This window comes from Sorex fumeus, unplaced genomic scaffold, assembly GCF_029834395.1.
Source record: "Sorex fumeus unplaced genomic scaffold, SorFum_2.1 ptg000086l, whole genome shotgun sequence".
Classification (NCBI taxonomy): Eukaryota; Metazoa; Chordata; class Mammalia; order Eulipotyphla; family Soricidae; genus Sorex; species Sorex fumeus.
In genome coordinates, this window is record NW_026606143.1 from 41,236,852 (window position 1) to 41,256,155 (window position 19,304).

A 19,304-nucleotide genomic window follows, 5' to 3' on the forward strand; every position below is an offset into this window, starting at 1 on the left:
CTTTTGGGTGTTTAAACAAGAAATTGGGGCTGGAGAGATAGGCCATTTGCCTTGCGTATGGCCCACCCAGGTTCAATCCCCGGCATCCCATATGGTCCCCAATCACTACCAGGGGTAATTCCTGAGTGCAGAGACAGGAGTAACCCCTGAGTGTGGCCCAAAAAGAAAAAAAACTCACTTCTGAGTTTTCATGCTGTTGTCAAGTGACGGGCATCAGTGTTTGTCATCTGCAGTGGTTTCATTCTTGCCTCCTTATTTGGTCCTCTAGGTTTCTCCAGAACTCCAGAACGAAGTGCTGATCAGCCTGTTAGAGACTGATCCTGACGTTGTGGACTACTTACTCCGCAGAAAGGCCTCCCAATCAATGTGAGTATACTACTGCTTCTGTCTTATAAGGCCACCTAGAAGAACCACTGCCTCCATTTCTAAAGAATTAGCCAAGTAGTCTTCACTCCTTTTCTTGAGAGATTCAAAGTATAATTTGGGCAACTTTCTGGCAAATCTGATCAATCTACCTATGTCCATCTGATCAATCTGTTTATTAGTTTGCCAGACTTTTATACTTCAGTTTTGTTTTCCTTTAGTCTGTTGGGGTTTATTGGATATGTTTAGGGTTGGGGAGGGAAAGAGATTCACCAAGTCACTGGCAAGAAGTTCAAGAGATTAGTCAAGATTAGTTCAAGAGATTCACATCAGGGATTTCACTTTTAGAATCCTGGTACTTGTGCTGGGGGTATCTGGCAGGCCTGACCTGGGTCATCCTGTGTGTATCACTTTACCAGCAAGAGTGTCATATCACCAGAGCATAAGACAGGCCTCAGCAGAGGCTTAGAGAGATAACTACGTGAAATTAGAGGTGTGCTCCCCTTGCCACCTCCACTCTATTACTAGCACACTGGTGCTAGAAATTCTTGCTGTTCTGCACGCTGCCATGTTCACAATGAATAGTATGCAATGGTGGGCTCCATTTTGCCATTTTTTGCCTTCAAAGGAGGAGTGCTGTAACTTTGCATTAGTCACATTTTCTGTTTATGTTTTTAATTTTTATTAGTGAAACACCATGAGATACAGTCATAGACTTACAAATTTTTGTGCTTGGGTTTCAATTATACAATGATCAAGTACCCATCCCTACACCGGTGCCCATTTTCTACCACCACAGGTCCCAGTATCCCTCCCACCCCCCATGCCCCCCATCCCACCCTGCCTCTGTGGCAGGGCATTCCCTTTTGTTCTCTCTCTCCTTTTGGGTGTTGTGGTTTGCAAAAGAGGCATTGAGTGGCATCAGATTTTCTGTTTAATCTCAACCATTTGCCTCAGAAGTGGGGAGTATGGTGGTTCTAAGACTTTCAAGTTACTATTAACCTGGAGCAATATCGTCTACCCTGACATGCAACCTTAAAATCCTGACAGGAAAAGTTGTTGTTACCCTTATGAAAGTTGTTACTTATGAAAGGATCTTTTGTACTGTGCTTCTACTACACGGAATTGTGACAGTTCTAAGACACTGTGCCCCGCACCCCTGTGTTTTATTGTTGGAAGTTGTTTTATGTTTGAAGTTGAAACAAACCTTATTGTCCATGACAGGGATGAGAATTGAGGTCCTGGTAGCCTCCTTTTCATGCAGATCTTACTCAGTGGGATCTTAGAGGCAATGACATATCTTCTACTATTTCCTTATGTGGCATTCAAACTGAAAAGTCTCATTTGACACTGTATATCATATTAGTATCAAATTATGTGTTGTTGAAAGAAATTTGGTAAAAAAGAGTCCTTAATGGTCAGCTCACCTTCTTTCCCTGGTCATTGCAGTATGTAGCACTGTAGCACTGTCCTCCTGTTGTTCATTGATTTTCTTGAGTAGGCACCAGTAATGTCTCCATTGTGAGACTTGTTACTGGTTTTTGGCATATCGAATATGCCACGGGTAGCTTGCCAGGCTCTGCCATGCGGGAAGATTACTCTTGGTAGCTTTCTGGGCTCTCTGAGAGGGACGGAGGAATTGAACCCAGGTCGGCCGTGTGCAAGGCAAACGTTCAACCCACTGTACTATCTCTCCAGCCCCATTGCAGTATAAGCACAACTAAATACAACTCTGTTTTCTGTAGGGCAGGAAGAATTCCCAATCAGATAATCCTTTCAAATGGTGCTTCCTTTTGAAGCAAAATTTGCATTCAAGTAAGCCAGATGTGACCATGTACATACATGTCAGCCTAGACTTAAGTGCTCAGAGGCAAGAAGCAATCAAATTATACTCAAATTATATTCACACGGTATCAGTGAGTTCACATGCCATCACCTGGCTTTTATATCAGACAATTGAACTCACTTAATTTTTTCTTAGATTCCTAACTATCACCGAGGTGCAAGTTCTTATTTTAACTAACAAATGTGAGGACGGAGCGATTGTACAGCAGGTTGGGCACTTGCCTTCTTGTGGCTGACCCGAGTTCGATCCCTGGAAACATATGGTTTCCTCAGACCACCACCAGTGATCCCTAAGTGAAGAGCAGCTCTGTGTGGCCCCACAGCCAATAAATAAGTAAACAAATAAATGCCATTTGTCATAGTACATGGGATCACCATCATTGTCTTTAAGACAATGTTGATTTTGTTTAATATTAAGCTTTGTTGAGTAATTTTGTGGCAAATGTTTTATTTCTTCCCTGCCATACTCAACACAGCCTTAAATTCAATTTGCATGTAATTGAAAGGAAAGTAACAGTGAAAGATGTTGCATTAAGCACATTTGTGCACTCCTGCTTTTGGGTTTTAAGTTTTCAAGTACTTATTTTCTCTCCCCTGCTCAAGATGTGGTGGCATTTCTATTGGCGAAACCCCTGCTAAGCTACAATCACTAGGTTTGATTGGTACTTTGTGGGAAGCTGAAAAACACACCTCTGAAACCACTGATTTTGACTGGCTGCATTTCAGCTTTTTGTAAGGCATTTTAAAATATACAAATATTATCCTTTAAAAACACTCTTGATAGAAGTTACTTTGTGTGGTTTTCAAGTCAGCTGTTTACATAGAAATGCCACTGAGCAGACCTTTCTTCTCTATTCTTAGGAGAAGGAAGAAGCACCTACGTTAATAAGCTCATTGCGCCCCGGCTAGTTGTCCAGTTTCTTCTCTTCCCTGACCCCATAGGAAATTGAATTCTCCTGCATGGGCATGGTATAGAGCGAGCCCGTAGACAGCGCCAGGCCTTAAAGGCAAGAGAGCTAGTTGGCAGAAAACACTTGCAGAAGGCTTCCTTAGAAAGGAGACCAGAAGATTGTTTTTTTGTTTCTATAAGCCACGAAGCAGCCCAGAAGGTTGACAATAGCATAAAGTACCTTCACTGGTAGCCCAGGAGATAGCACAGCAGGTAGAGGCACTTGCATGCGACTGGTGTGATTTCGATCCCTGGCAACCTATATGGACCCCAAGCATGGCCAGGAATAATTTTTTTAAAATTTTATTAGTGAAACACCATGAGGTACAGTTGTAGATTTACAAATTTTTGTGCTTGGGTTTCGATTATACAATGATCAAGTACCCATCCCTCCACCAGTGCCCATTTTCCACCACCATGGATCCCAGTATCCCTCCCACACCCATCCCCCCATCCCACCCTGCCTCTGTGGCAGGGCATTCCCTTTTGTTCTCTCTCTCCTTTTGGGTGTTGTGGTCTGCAAAAGAGGCATCGAGTGGCAATCATGTTCAGTCCATAGTCTACTTTCAACATGCATCTCCCCTCCTGGGAGGATCCTCCAAACACCCTTTATTTGGTGCTCCCTTCTCTATCTTAGCTGCCCTTTCCCCTAGAATGCCCGGCTGGCCTCTAAGCCATGGAGTAATCCTCCTGGTACTGATCTTGGCTATTCTTGGGTATTAATCTCCTATTTTGTTACTTTATGCAGGACTGATTCTTAAGTGTAGAACCAAGAGTTACCCCTGATGTGGCCCCAGACCTCCCCGCAAATGCATGAGCATTTGAAAATATATAATTTGTAAATATATAGATAGATAGATCAAAATTTATTTTGCATATCTTCCTGAGGCAGGAGTTCTGCTGAAGCCCTGGTCTCTTCCTGCATTAAGCATGGGCTTCTCAGACCCACCTACGCACACAGACAACCAAGAGAACTAAAGCCCCTTTCAGAATCTGAAGGTCAGGGGCTGCATGTCTAACAGCTCTGACGAGCTGCAGATACAGCGGAGCGGCATCCTGACCCACAGCTTGAGGAGCAAAAATGGAAAATGTCAAGACCTGTGCTGGCTTTTAAGAGCTCAAAGCCCCATGACAGGAAGCCCACAAAGGTAGAAACAACAGGAGGCATGTGCTAAAGCGTAAGACGGGACTCTGTGTCTTACCGGTGTGGGTAGCTGCCTCAGGTCTACGTGATCAGCATCCTGGTAGAGTCTCACTTATTTGTGCTGGGGTACACTCTGAACACTGGGCTTTTGAAGTGTTCTCCACAGCCCTAAGTCTGAGTGGCTTTTGAGGTTCGAGGGTGGCAGCTGGTGAGGCCTCCAACAGGATCAGGAAGACTTTAAGAAGGTGTCTGCAGCTAATGATTAAGGCTTGGGAAAGCCGAGGCACCATGGAAGGGACTGATTCTCTTTGAGAAGAATTGAGTTTGGGGCCAGAGTGATAGCACAGCGGGGAGGGCATTTGCCCTGTAGACGGCCGACCTGGGTTCAATCCCTGGCATCTCAGATGGTCTCCCAAGCACCGCCAGTGGTAATTGCTGAGTGCAGAGCCAGGAGTAACCCCTGAGCATCGCTGGGTGTGACCCAAAAAGCAAAAAAAAAAAAAGAAGAAGAAGAATTGAGTTAGTGAACCCTTAGCTAGCAAGCTGTGAGCTAAGCTAGGGAGAGTGAGAACGGTAAAGGATTGACAGGAAAACATTAGAGTGGGAAGCACCAATTACTTCTAGAGAGACCAGCTCCTTCTCCCCCATTCTTTGCCAGTGACCCTTCTACATTTCCCCTCTATGCTTCTGCCCTTTCCCACCAACTTATACCCTGACGTAAAGCTGTCAGTTCCTGTGGCCCAGGTGGATACTGTATAAGTCTTGAGTTGAAGGGGAAATGAAGTTTTCCAAAGAGCATGAAAGTCAGGGCAAGGGCATCTTAATTCTCATTTCTGTTTTGAAAGTTCACTTAGTGATAGTTAGGAATTTAATGTTTCATTTTGATTTGAGATATTTTTCCTTCTTTGTGCAACAACAGAATCGGGGGAGTGAAAGGAGGATTCATTATTTTTTTGTTCTCTCTACGTACATTGTTTGGCTCCAACCAAAACGGAACGCCAAAAGGAGATTAGAAGTGATTTATATTATTCACAATGCAAGACTTCCAGTGTGTGAACTCTTAGTCTGGTGTATGTATTAGAACTGTAGGGTCATTTCTTTAGAGCTATGGATAACAGATCGTCCCTGTGTTGATTTGTGGCTATAGGGGCATCTGTAGGGAGAAGATTTGATGAGAAATCAAAGATAACCAGGGCAGAAATAATGCACACCTTGGCAACAGGCAAGAGGCACAACATGTAACACAAAAGACACGAGGTATGGCAGGCCTGTCACAGCATGCCAGAAGTGTCCCATGCATCCCCCAAACGCAGCCATGTTAGAAGGTACTATCTCCTAAAAATCCAAATATCCATGGTGAACAAACAAAAAGTTCAGAAAGAAATTTCTTTGCCTCTTCCAGGCCATGTTGGGCCTAAACCGAAAGGTCAGATGTGTTCCCTGCCTTGATTGCAAGCAGATTTGAAAGTGGATGCCTTTGCTTAATCCCACGGTCAACCAAGAGAATTGCTATGATTGGCAATTTCCCTGGGCTAAGTGACAATCTAAACGACTTTAAAATTAGGAGAATCCAAAATAGAGCCAGAGAGATAGCTGAATGGGCTGAGTCCATGCCTGGTCTCCTGAATACCACTGGGAGAGACCCCAGAGTGTTAAGTCAGTGGGCCCAAATACCGAAAAGAAAAGACAGTCCCAAACAAAATCCTAATACAATCATCTGGACAGGGTTGGGCTCGGTGACAGAGCACTTGCCTTGTGTGCATAGAGTCCGGGTTCTAAAAAAAACACCTTGGCATAAATAAAATCTTTAAGGTAAATAGCATGTAAGTTCTCATGTGCCTGTTTTTTACTTTTTCAAGTAACTACTGGGGCTGGAGAGATTGTACAGCAAGTAAAGCTCTTGCCTCACATGTGGCTCTTGCCTCACCCAGGTTCAACCCCTGGCACTCCATATAGTCCCCAGCAATGCTAGGAGTGATCTCGAGTTAAGAGCCACGAGGAAGTCCTGAGCACTGCCAGGTGTGGCCCGAAATATAAAAACTATGGCTCTTAAAAACTACATAAAATCATTTATAGGGAGAACATATTTTTCTTTTTGCATGAGACTCCCCAGGCCCCGAGGATTCTGTGTAAGGGGCACTTTGTCGACTTGAATTTGATTCATGTAAAAAGCCTCAATACATTCAGGATTTGGCCAAGCTCAGGACATGCTGACTCATTCCAACATCTGTTCTTGCCATTTTTAAAGCTAGACTAGAGAAAATGTGTGGAGATATTTGCGCTTAGTCCATCAAATCTCATATTCTCCCCAAGGAAACAAAGATAATTAATCAGGCTAAGTACTAAGTAGAGTATCTCCCTACTGTGTACCCAACAAGATGTATATGATACACATTTGGGATGGGGAGGTGGTTCCGTAGTAGAGCACCTGCCTTGCATGTATGGGGTTTGATCCTCAGCACTGCAAGGGGAAAAAAACAGAAAACAAACAAAAAAATAAAACAAGTGGAATTTTCATTTGGGAGAAGGTCAATATATATGAACCAACCTATAAGTATCTGTTGATTTTTTATTGTAAGTAGTCCTTTTAGTGGTCTTCACAATGTTTAATTGTGAAGTGGACACACACAAACACACACAGAGAGTGAAACTGGTGACTAGTCAATGAGAACCATGGATGAAGATCATAGTTCTCTCAAAGATTGAATTTGGGAATCGAAGGTGATTGTTTTTATTAAGCAGGATACTCCTTTGTTGACTGATAACTGTACTTACTGCATGATGGGGCAGCATTGGATCTGAAGTGGTTATTGAAGCCCTCCCATTGAAGTGATCAATTCCTTATCATGGAGCTCATTTATTTGGACCTTCCAAGACTATCATTATAAATACCTTCTTCCACAGACCCATGGAGTGTTAGAAGAATGACTCTAATTTGTGCTTTCCTGTTACCGGGACTTATAAAATCCAAAAACTTTTCAGTAAATGTTAAGAGACAAAAAAAATTGGACTTCAGTGGCACAACGTAATAGCAGTGAGTCCTGCTGACTGCTGAATGCTGGTGCCCTCAACTGTTTCTGGAAATGATGAAGCAAGAAACATACATATATGGGTGGAGAGATAGATAGTGCAGAGGATATGGTGCTAGTCTTGAACATAGTCACCCTGGCACTCCAGATGTTTCTCTGAGCCCCTCCAGGAGTGATCTCTGAGCACAGAGCCAGGAACAAGCCCTGAGCACTGCAGAGTGTGGTTCAGAAACTATATATATATATATATATATATATATATATATATATATATATTTCAAGAAAGTCTTTCAACCAATTTGAGGGAAAGTATATGTCCACTAGCGAATTCCATAATAAAAATTTCCCAGAAGAGTGACTGAATTCTATGGAAAAGCAATTCAAGACAGACAGAAAAGAACACACTGCCCCTTTCTTCTAACACCTTTATGATGACTCACAGCTTCTCTGTACATTTCTAAGTATTAATTTGAGATGTTTTAGCTGACACCCTGTGAACACAATGAGTAAGCACTGCTTTTGCGTTCCCTATCACAAATGCCTCAGCATGTTTGAACGATCTGAGTGAACTTATCAGGGTTAAAACTGAGGAGAAGAAATTCTTCCAAAGCCCTGAGCCAGTTCTAATGTCCCAAGTCCTGACTTCATGCCTTGCAGGCGAGATTGGATCCATGCCAGCATCTCATTAACACGGGGTCCCTTTGTCCCTCCGATACTTGGTGGGGTTGCATTTTGAAACGGGCTTGGGGAATATGAATTTCCTCCCTGAAGACAGAGGCACTGTGACTGCCTTTTCCGGTCCAATTCATGGCATCTAAGATGGTTATGTGCTGTGAGTTCCAACAGGCTGAGGTTTATCAGTTGAATCCCTGAGGCAAGACACAGCCAAGACAAGTTTGAAATTTCGAGGATGGTTTTCACCGGAGTTATCTCAGCCGGAGGCCGGGCTGGGCACATCTGGTAATTGAATGAGAGTTTTCCATTTATCCACAGAACAATTTTTGTGCCTACCCTGGCTGCAGCGCAGGCCTGTTCACAGGGTCCTGCCAGCGCAGCTGCACCCTGATCTGGACACACCAGCAAATGGTGAGCTTGGGATTCACTCTCCATGTCCATCTCATGCTTATTTGCCTAGATGAGACTGATCATGCATGCTATGGATGGTCCTGGGGTCTTCAGGTCTCATGGGACGACCCATCATTCATGCAGAGAGATTAGCAACCCATCCACCCAACATTTCCCAACCTTAATCCATCCATCACTAAGACATCAGAAAAGAGACCATTGAGTACTTTTAAACTCTCATCAAAGGAACCACTGAATAGCGTCACTATTTTCTATCCCTACATGCATGGCTCCCTTATAGCCTTGAGGGCTGAACTTAAATTTCTCTTTACACAGTTGACTCATCATAGAGGCAAAGCGGAGAGAAGAGATTGGTTGTTACTTCTTTCATTTTACAGATATACACGAAGTGGGCTTCTGTTTCTGCTTCCAATTGACTTTATGATAAAGCAAGAGATTGACTCCCAAGTTTAAGTTCCAGTTGTAGAAAGGATTCTGAGGGGCGAATCGGTGGATTCTTATGAGTAAAGGCAATTCTTAAACATGGGTTCTTTAGCAGGAGCTGGAGAGATAGTGCAGGGTTTAAGGTGCTTGCCTTCCAGAGTTTGACCGACCATGGTTTGGTCCTCTGAGCATTGCCAGTTGTGACCTCTAAGCCCTTGCCCCCAAGTAACAGTGTGTGTGGCCCCCAAACTAAAAGTAAACTCATTCGCTTTAGCAGTTTACTACTGAATTGTAAAATTATTGAATGCTGTCAAATGTTAGAAGGGTCCCCGTCTCCCCAGCCTTCTCTAAAAAAGGGAGGAAAGGGACCATCCGGGCCCTTCCCCCAACTCCTTCCACCTGGACTTGATCAGAACCACTTACAGCCATGCAAAGAGAGGGGGAAAAAGGGTGTCAGCTTTAGTTATCTGTGTGCTTTGTTGGGCTTTATCTAAACCAAATGCTCTGAAGCATACTGTCTTTAGCGAGCCCTTCCCCCACCCCCCAACGATGAAGGTGGGTGTCAATTCACTCTGTCCATTAGCTCAAGGCAATTGATGGAAGTAGTTTGTGTAGATGTATAAAGAAAGTGGAACAATGCCATGATATGTCGCTTGCGACTCTGGGGAAAGGGAAGCAGTGTAAAGAGTGCTAAGATAGGATAAATTTGGAGTGGAAAGCATGCAGAGGCATTCCACAAGCGCCAGCACACCGAGCTGAGTGGGGCCTCCCTGGAAGCTTTAAAAAGTCATTGCAGGGCTGGAGAGATAGCACAGCGGGTAGGGCGTTTGCCTTGCACGCGGCCAACCTGGGTTCGATTCCCAGCATCCCCTATGGTCCCTTGTGCATCGCTTGGTGTGACCCAAAAAGCAAAAAAAAAAAAAAAAGAAACAAAAACAAAAAGTCATTGCAGAGGGGCTGGAGCAATAGCACAGTGGGTAGGGCATTTGCCTTGTACACGGCCGACCCAAGTTAGATTCCCAGCATCCCATATGGTCCCCTGAGCACTGCCAGGAGTAATTCCTGAGTGCAAAGCCAGGAGTAACCCCTGAGCATTGCTAGGTGTGACCCCAAAAGCAAAAAAAAAGTCATTGCAGAGGGAGATGCATCATTTATTATGTGACTTAGCGTCCCATAGGGTCAAAACATCTCACTTATAAAAGCCTTTAGTATCGACTGTTACATGAAATTTCTTTCCTCGGGTCTAACTTTTTATGCACCTAATTCTTGGCTGACTCTGCAACTTACATTGTTTGGTTGAATACAGTCTCTTCCATAGGATTTGTTTGCTGAGCAAGTCATGAAACAGAATCGTTGGGGTCTCCGTGAGCTAAAATCTGAATTTTCCAGAACTTCCTCCCCAGTTTAGGGGCAGGAGGAGGGGGAGAAGGAAGGATTTTATAGTCCTGATAGTTTTAGCTAATGGATCGACTTGACTCTTTCAAACATGCAAGACCCCAAGGGTGCTTGTGCCCGCTCTCACTGCTGCAGTACCATGATGTATTGGTAACTGAGTCAACTAAACCTGGGCAAAGTGGAAATTTGCTTGGTAACAAGGCCTCTAGCCCTCTGCGGCACACAGAACCCTGACCCTGAGCTCCGTTGTCAACTCGTGTTATTACCACTTAAAAGCATGCCAGTTTTCTCATTTTCCTAGGCAGGGCCCTCAAGTGGAGTCTGACCTCACGACAACAGCCAACTCTGCCCGTTTCTCTCATTTTGTGTCCCTTCCCCTGCCGTCAGGTGCTATTCCCGCTTGAATTACATCTAGAGGTGAAATCATTTCCCCCTACTTCCCAGAAGAAGTGGTGGGCGCGTTTAATTTTTTTTTCCCTTCATTCCTTCGACATCTAAAGCTTCTGGAAATTCATCCTCATGGTTCTCCTCTGGCCCTTTCCCATAAGATTATCTGTCATCAATTGAAAATGGCAGAGAAAGGCCTTATTTATTTCGTGTGGGTAAGAGATCCCTTCAGTAAAGAGGGCCAGGGCTGCCCAAGTTTCAGGCAGAGCCTGTGAGATGCTGCTTGTTCACTATGTGCCCTTCCTTCATTTGCATGCCTAAAGCTATTTATTTGCTTTAGGAGAATGGCTGGGCCTGTGTTTACCTTCTTGAGGTCACAAAAAAAAAATTGCTGTGAATGCTTCAAAGAAAGCAAAGACTAGTTAAGAAAGAGCTGTGAAGTAGGACAGGCTGGAACATCTAATCATTCTGTGATCATTTCCCTTTAAGATGTCAGGGCCACTTTTGAGGAGGGTAGAAATTACAGATATTACAAGGTAAGACTTCTAAGGCTCTTCGTGTTTCTGACGTTCCCATTTTCTTGTTTCCCCCCTCACGTCTTCTCTGTTCTTGTTATTGTGACAACTCGTGCACATGCAAAACCAAAAGGAGATGCTCGTTAGTAGTCTTCGCCTTCATTTGTAAAAGCACTGATGTTGCCTTGGAATCATCTGACTCGAATTAAGCCCAGCGAACCCTCCACTCGTGCTGGTTAGATATTGATCATTTCAGCCACCATGTGATGCTGGGGACGGGAAGAGCAGCACAGAACGTCATTCAGGGTCTGGGTGGGGGAGAAAAGTTATTTGCCAAATCCTTTATGAACTTGATGTAAAGTTTGCAATCATCCGTATCATTTTTTAATTCGGGCCGGTAGTGCGGGGTAAGAGACTCTTAACCAGTTATTTCATTAGCTTCATAGCGAGCAACAGACTTTCGTTTTAGAACGGAAACAGGGATTACACCAACGGGCATGTCAGCGATGCGCGTTGGGAAAAAAACACTAGGCTCCATCTCCACCACCCCGCCCCTGTCGCGCGTGTTCCTGTTCCATCTGTGGGGCTTTGCTGCCCTCTACTGGTCATTCCATGGAAATGTTTTCACCTTGTCCCGGTCTTAGAACACAACGCGAAGGTCCTCTTGTTTCAACCCCCTCGTGTCCATACGTACACTCTCCTGTCCTTTGTGTGACACTCCTATGATTGGAATCGGGCCAGTAAGGATTAACGCTGCTGTTGTGTCCTTGTGCCAGAAGCCCTGACATGCTGCCTTTGGAAGTGTCGTCGGAAGTTTCCTTTTCCGTGGGAGGAAGGCATTCATCCACTGATTCCAACAAGGCCTCCAGCGGAGACCTCTCCCCTTATGACAACAACTCCCCTGTGCTTTCCGAACGCTCCCTGCTGGCGCTGCAGGATGACAAGACCCCGGGGGGCTCGGAGAAACTTCACAAGGGGCCGGAGCAGTATTCCCTGGTGGGCCATTTGCCATTGTCCAAATCAAGAGAGACCTCACCTGGACCGAGGCACCGAAGAGGTAAGCGGAGTCCACTTTTGACTGTCTTCTACTTGCTTTTGTACTTCTGTTATTCAACCAGCTTCTCCCCAGTCTTCCTGGGCAGCTTCTCCAGGAGTAAGAGGAGCAGGCGCGGGGACAGGCCTGTCACCAACTAGGGGGGCTCTTCGCTCACCAGGTCTGTTACCAGCTAGAGGAACTCCTCGCTCATCAGGTCTGTGGGGAGCTTTCCTTACCGGCCACTGCAGTTCCTCTTGGAGTCTTCCCGTGGGCATCTGAGAAACTCTGTCCCAGCCGGTGGGTTTGAAGGCATAGATCTAAGATGTCCTCTGAAGACCGCTGTTATGCTGAATTTTTTAGACAATTTCCCTAAAGGTCACACCCCATAAAGCACGGGAATGATCCAAGTTCTACCTCATGGTGCAGGAGTAGGAGATGGGGGTACATGCATTGACAGGGATGGGCCTCGGGGCCTCACATGTGCTAAGCATGTGCATGTCTGTCCTCATGGCTGCTGTCATGTCCCTGAAGAGAACAAGCCGAACCCACATCACAAGACGGCATGTTCCAAAGGGGTCTACCCAGGAGATGAAGTGTTTCAGCCACTCAAGGATTCCATGGTCCAAAACATCTGGGGCAGGGGGTGGGGCTAGGAGGCTGAAGTCTAAACCCTGTCCAGCTTCTGAATGCTCTGCAGCTGACAAGGACAAGCTGCTGCACAACTCACATTTCCAGCTTGCTCTAAAGACTCACTCGGAAGGGACTCGGAAGGGAGTGTTATTTTTTTTAATCCCCGTGGCTTCATTTTCCTTTAAAAAATTTCCATGTCAAAAAGAAAAGAAGAAGAAGAAGAAGAAGGAGCTGGGGTGATAGCACAGCGGGTAGGGCGTTTGTCTTGCACGCAGCTGACCCGGTTCGATTCCCAGCATCCCATATGGTCCTCCGAGTACCGCCAGGAGTGATACCTGAGTGCAGAGCCAGGAGTAACCCCTGAGTATCACCAGGTGTGACCCAAAAAGCATTAAAAAAATCCATATCAAAATAATGGTCACTATCACTATCCTCCCGTTGTTCATTGATTTGCTCGAGCGGGCCCAATAACATCTTCATTGGAGACTTTGTTGTTACTGTGTTTGGCATATGAATACATCACGGGTAGCTTGCCAGGCTCTGCCGTGCGGGCGAGATACTCTCGGCAGCTTGCTGGGCTCTCCGAGAGGGGCGGAGGAATCGAACTCGGGTTGGCCATGTTGGCTGCGTGCAAGGCAAACGCCCTACTGCTGTGCTATAGCTCCAGCCCAGTATCAAAATAATGGTGATTTTTTTTTCAATTTGGGGGCCACCTCTGGCTCTGTGTTCAGGCCGCCCCTTGATGGGCTCAGGATCCCCCGGGTGGTGCTGGGATCGAAGCAGGACCAGCCACATGCAAAAGAATTGCTTTTGTTTTCAGTGAAAGCAGCTTCCCGTGTTCCCACCAGACATAAAGTTCATCTTCCCGATGGGAAACTTAAGAGACCCTCTTCTTGCCAGGATGCGTGCTGAGTAACTGCACTCGAGCTGCTTTTTTCTGAAAGTCCTCTCCCTCGAGTGCTCCCTGAAACAGGTGCAGCGTCTCTTTGGAACTGTTCTCTCCCTGATGTAGAAAAACAAGTTTCTTGCTTTTGTCCTTTGAGATGAGTAGCACGTTTTCTCTGGGCAGTGTTCTCTGCATGCAAAGCCCAGCTGAAGAGAGACTGGCGGCAGCGGAGCATGACCTGCTCGGTATCTGAGGCCCTCCCACCTCAGTGCACTCCGGCTTCTCCCCTCCTAGGCTCCTGTTTCTCCCACAAAGAGTTTGAGAGGGAGAGACCATTCATTCCTGTGGTAAACGACTCACCTGCTTCTCAATTTCACACACACACACACAAACACACACACACACATACGTGCGTGGGACTGTGTCTTGAGATTTTTTTGAGATTTTTTTTTTGCTTTTTGGGTCACACTGGCGATGCACAGGGGTTACTCCTGGCTCTGCACTTACGAATTACCCCTGGCGGTGCTCAGGGGACCATATAGGATGCTGGGAATCGAACCCAGGTTGGCCGAGTGCAAGGCAAATGCCCTACCCACTTTACTATTGCTTCAGCCCCCTTGAGATTTTTTTTTTCTGTCACGGTTTGGGAGTGAAAACCACTGGCCTCTAGTGGAAGCCAGAGAGTGGGTCTGCTGCTCCAAATTCCACAGTGCTCAGTGCAGCCCCCAACCAAGAATGGGCTGGACCCCAATGTCCATGGTGCTGAGACTGAGCAAACTGATCCATCCTGTGAAATCTCCCAGCGGGAACCAGATGCAAACAGTGGCAATGCCTAAAGATAAGAAGCCCAACCTTAGGTCGGGATGGGAGATGTGTGCAGAAAGTAGATCAAGAACCAAACATGATGACCTCTTAGGGTCTTTATTACAAACCATAATGCCCCAAAGTAGAGAGAGATCATGGGGAATCATGTCTGCCGTGGAGGCAGAGGGAGGGTGGGAAAGGGGGGTATACCGGAGATACTGGTGGTGGGGAATGTGCACTGGTGGAGGGATGGGGGTTTGATCATTGTGTGATTGTAACCCAAACATGAAAGCTTATAACTATCTCACAGTGATTTAATAAAATAAAAAAAGCCCAGCCTTGGGGTCTGAAATGTGCTTTTCAGAGCCCCCCCCCCCCCCACATGCCTGCATGCACTCTAGAGCGAAGGGTGGTGGTCGGAAAAGGTAGAGGAAACACCCAACAAGGCAGGCGCCCATTAGGTCATGGAGGTCGCCTGACAGCATTGTCCTGGGGATTCGAGGGCATGGTAGACAGGGACAGCCAAAGGCCCCTCTGGGTGCTGAGGGCCCCACTGAGGAAGGAAGAGCTGCAGGATTGTCCCCGTCTGTCCCCAGCAAACAACAGGCATGCTTGGAGCTGCTCCAGTTGCTCTGTTGGAATCGCCCTGCACGCACAGTGCTTGCCAACATCATACAGGCTTCTTGTCTTCCACCTGGGGACACCGGAAGTTTCAGATGGCTTCCCAGGGCTTTAGGCCTCCTGGAGATTCCAGGGAACAATCTGTTTGTCGAAGCCCTCTGCTCCCTTGTCTCCTGGCCTCCTCACCTTCAAAGCTAGTAAGACAGCATCTTCTGTCTCATGTCCTGCTTGGAGGGACCTTGGTGACATCATCAGGGCGATGTCGGTAACTTTTCCAGCATATAGCCATGCTGGAGAAACAGACCCAACAAGGATTCACCCGGTAACAGACAGGGCTGCTCTTCTCCTCTGCTGTCTTTTTTTTTCTTTTTTGGGTCACACCTAGTGATGATCAGGGGTTCCTCCTGGTTCTGTACTCAGGAATGACTCCTGGTGGTGCTCGGGGTCCATATAGGATGCTGGGGATCAAACGCGGGTTGGCCAATTCCAAGGCAAACGCCCCACCCACTGTTCTTATCACTCCTATCCCCCATTCTGCTGTTCTTGCACCTGCTCCAGTCTCAAACACAGAATTTTGTGCATTATGAAATGTCATACACATGCTTGCTTCTTGACTTTTGCCCCCTGTCTTCACGCTGACTCACAGAGCATTTTTGTCCACTTTTTTTTTTCCAGATTTGTCTGAGGAACCTTTCAATATCTGGGGCACTTGGCATTCAACATTAAAAAACGTACCCAAGGACCCAGTAGTTACAGGTAAATTCTTGTTTTTGAAAGACATTTTCTTATATTTGCTTGAAAAAAAATTCATTTTCGTTCATTTTGTCATCACTATCACCATATTACACGCTTGTCAAAAATGATTTGGAAATTGCTGGCGGTGGGTGGAGGGAAGAAAAGGCTGTACTTACCCTTTGCACCCAGATGCAGCATCTTTGACAGTAGTTTGTGCCATTTCCTCTGCAAACATTTGGAAAGATAATTACAAGCATGCTGTCTGTGCAATTTGAGATCCTTTGCTGAACTCCCATGCTCCAGTAATTTTTCCCCTGGGCTTTCTCTGAGGTCCCTGGGGGTCCCAGGGTGCAAATCCATCCATAGTTGTCAGCCGCATGCTTGGAGCACTGCCTCAGTGCTCCTCAGTGCAAGGAAGGCTGGGGAATGTCTAAAAGGGCAAGGGGGTGCTAAAGAGATGGTCTTTCCCATAGGGGTGCGAGTGGGCTAGGCCGGAAGTGGTGTGAGTGGGCTAGGCCGGAAGTGGTGCGAGTGGGCTAGGCCTGAAGTCGGCTATCTTCATTATTTGCTCTACTTGGAGTCCCATCCTTTCGTTGCCTGCTACAGCAGCTACTGAGTGACTGGAAACTGAAAGGATTATCCGGTGTGGGCCCTGGGGATTGGCAGGACCACCCCTACCAATAATCTCTTTCCATCCTGTGACTTGGTGGGGGTGCGGGGGTCTTCAGGAAGCAACAACTCTGCGCATTTTCAACTGTTGACGTTGGAATGGGGGCTGGTGAGATGAAACCCAGGGCTCCGTAGTGGCTTGAGGCCCCCGCGGGGTGCCCTCTTGGTACCCCAATCTCCTCCCCCTGGGAAACGTTCCCCAAGCCCAGAGCCGGTGTTCCTCGGGTCATTCCCATGGTCACCACTGACCCTTTCTCTGCCCTCCAGGTTCCCATGGAGACATCTTGGAAAGCTGCTCCTCCCGCCCGGGGCCCGGCTCCCTTTGCCAGGGGAACCTGCCTCCCCATCGGCCCCGGTGGCAGGGGAGCCACAGAGAACTGGAGAGCGACGCGCAGGCCCGGAGGACTCACACATCGGCCCCTGGTGCCGAGTGCCGGCTGCATGCGCCCGTGTCCCGTGTGTGCAGTAGTGCGCAGGGTCAGGGCTGCCGGCGGCGAGCCCCGGATCCTGCCCTGCCTCGGCCCGAGCTGTGCCAGGACCTCGCCCAGAGCGAGCTGGATGATGCCTGGCAGCGCGGCCGTGGCCCGGGCCAGCCCCTGTACCAGAGAGCCCGAGAGAGTCTGAGGCCCGCTACGCGGCCTCCTCCTCCTTACCCTGGTACAGGCAGGCCAGTGTCAGCCTCGGCCCACCAGCCCCAAATGCCGCCACCGTTGTGGAGGCCCCTAAGATCGGCAGAAGGTACCCCAACTGCGTTGGGGGCAGAGGGGAGCCAGCCCACCCAACGAGAGCCTCAAGCAGCCCAGCCCAGACGGAGCAGCGCCTACTCCACTCCCACCAGCGACCCCGACAGTAAGACCTTGGGGGAGCCCAACTGGCTTGATTGGCAGAGAGAGCGGTGGCAAATCTGGGAGCTCTTGGCCACCGACAACCCCGATGCCCTGCCAGAAACGCTGGTATGAGCCTGCACCCCAAGCTTGAGCCCTCACGTCCCCAACTGCCTTCCTCCACTCGGTAAAGGAAACAATTGGTGTTGAACAACGAATTGTACACTTGCTCATTTTTCTTCTTTCCACCTTTAAAAACGATCACATGCGAGCAATTCAGTACACTTAAAGATATAGCGCACCCATACCCCCGCCATTTACCCATAGTGTTCGGCTTCATAACCAGCCCTAGGATTAAAAAAGCAAAAGTAAATGCAGATGGCAGTGACCAACCCAGCAGCTATTCGTGTTGGCTCTGTGCAGGATAAAGCCCTGGCGTTGATAGTGTTTCATTGTATTTCCGTGTCTTCTCAGTTTTGACTATTGTGCATCGCGTAACAGATTTGTGTATGATACTCGTATATGATATTAGTCACAGAAAACCCAAGAACAATTTTTGTTTTCCAGTCACTTCACTTCTACTAATTCATGAGAGTTGTAGAATGTTCTCGAGAGCCTAGAACTTGCACAAGCCAGTTTCTGTACTTTGCCAAAGCTTTTTACCTACGACAGCCCTTCAATGCTGAGTGAATGCATTAACCGAACAGAATTGAATGGACTGTGAGAAGCCATATTTTTATATAGCAGTGAGGCACAGACATATTGTCACTGAATGTTTTTTCATATGGAATATGTTTTAAGGAAAATTTTAGATTTGATACATGATGGAATATATTTTTGGAATCTCTTTAGAAAGGATTCAGTTAATCAACCAAGGGAAAGGCCTAACAAAGAAAACACAAATAAGAAATTGTCCTTCCCGTTTTTGGTCCAAGTTAGTTTCTATACACCATATCTAATATATATTTGTAAAGGATAGTTTTTATGTATTTTGCAAAACTACAAACTGGAATCCAATTATAAAGTGTTTAAGAATCTGAATAGAGTATTCCAATTCCTATAAGATGATCCCCTCTCCTTTTCCCTATAATCATTAGTAATCAAATGTATGATGTGATTCATGAAGTAGATCATATTTGCGGGAGGGAAATCATTCGTGAAGTAAATCATACTTGCGGGAGGGAAATCATTCGTGAAGTAAATCATATTTGCAGGAGGGATATTATTCATGAATTAAATCATCTTTGCAAGAGGGAAATCATTAGTGAAGTAAATCACATTTGGGGGAGGGAAATCATTAGTGACATAAATCACATTTGGGGGAGGGAAGTCTTGTATTTGTAATGTGACAAAAGGGTGATCACGTGTTTTCTTTGATAATCGTACATGTATGGTGAAGTGCTCCTACTTTCCTTAAGTCTCTATGTTTGAAGCTTTTCAGCTGCAAAACTATGTGAGCGGTAGGTGGCAATTCGCTTCAGTAGTTGATGATTTTTGTTCTTCCCACTTCACATGGGAATGTGTATTATAGAGTTGATTTTTTGTGTGAAACATGATACTCTTAATGTTCATGTTGGTGATGACATTTTCAGTGGTGTTTCTTAAAGTTCTCTCTTGTGCCATGATGAATAAAAAGTTAAGTCAACACTGTGTTCCCTGGCTTTCAATCGCATGAATGAACTTCCACCCACTTCTACACATCCGCTTCAAAAATCCACAAGTCTGGATTGCTAAGTAAACGAGCCCTGCGCATACACAGCTCATGAACACAACAGCTGACTCAAGAACATCAAGAAACCGGTAACTTGGGGACCTGAAAAGCCTGTTAGTAGTGACTCCAGCCCATTTCCAGAAGTCTGTTACACTTGACCTTGAATAGTGAGTTTCTATTTGCTGCAGGAGCAGAACTCAGGTTTCTTACTGACTGGACAGGGAAGGTTGCCCACAGCCTGTGGAAGGTTCT

The 19,304-nt window shown here is 46.4% G+C and overlaps 1 protein-coding gene across 1 annotated transcript in view; it reads left to right on the plus strand.

The window, feature by feature from the left end:
- ARHGAP6 (Rho GTPase activating protein 6) overlaps positions 1–18,986 on the plus strand; it is a 529,979-nt gene extending 510,993 nt beyond the window's left edge. The window contains exons 10-13 of the mRNA XM_056131302.1: positions 269–366; positions 11,913–12,193; positions 15,789–15,869; positions 16,785–18,986. Coding sequence (XP_055987277.1) covers positions 269–366; positions 11,913–12,193; positions 15,789–15,869; positions 16,785–17,476 — 1,152 coding nt within the window. The 3' untranslated portion in view covers positions 17,477–18,986. The remainder of the gene's footprint in view (positions 1–268; positions 367–11,912; positions 12,194–15,788; positions 15,870–16,784) is intronic.
- The last annotated feature ends 318 nt before the right edge of the window (positions 18,987–19,304 follow it).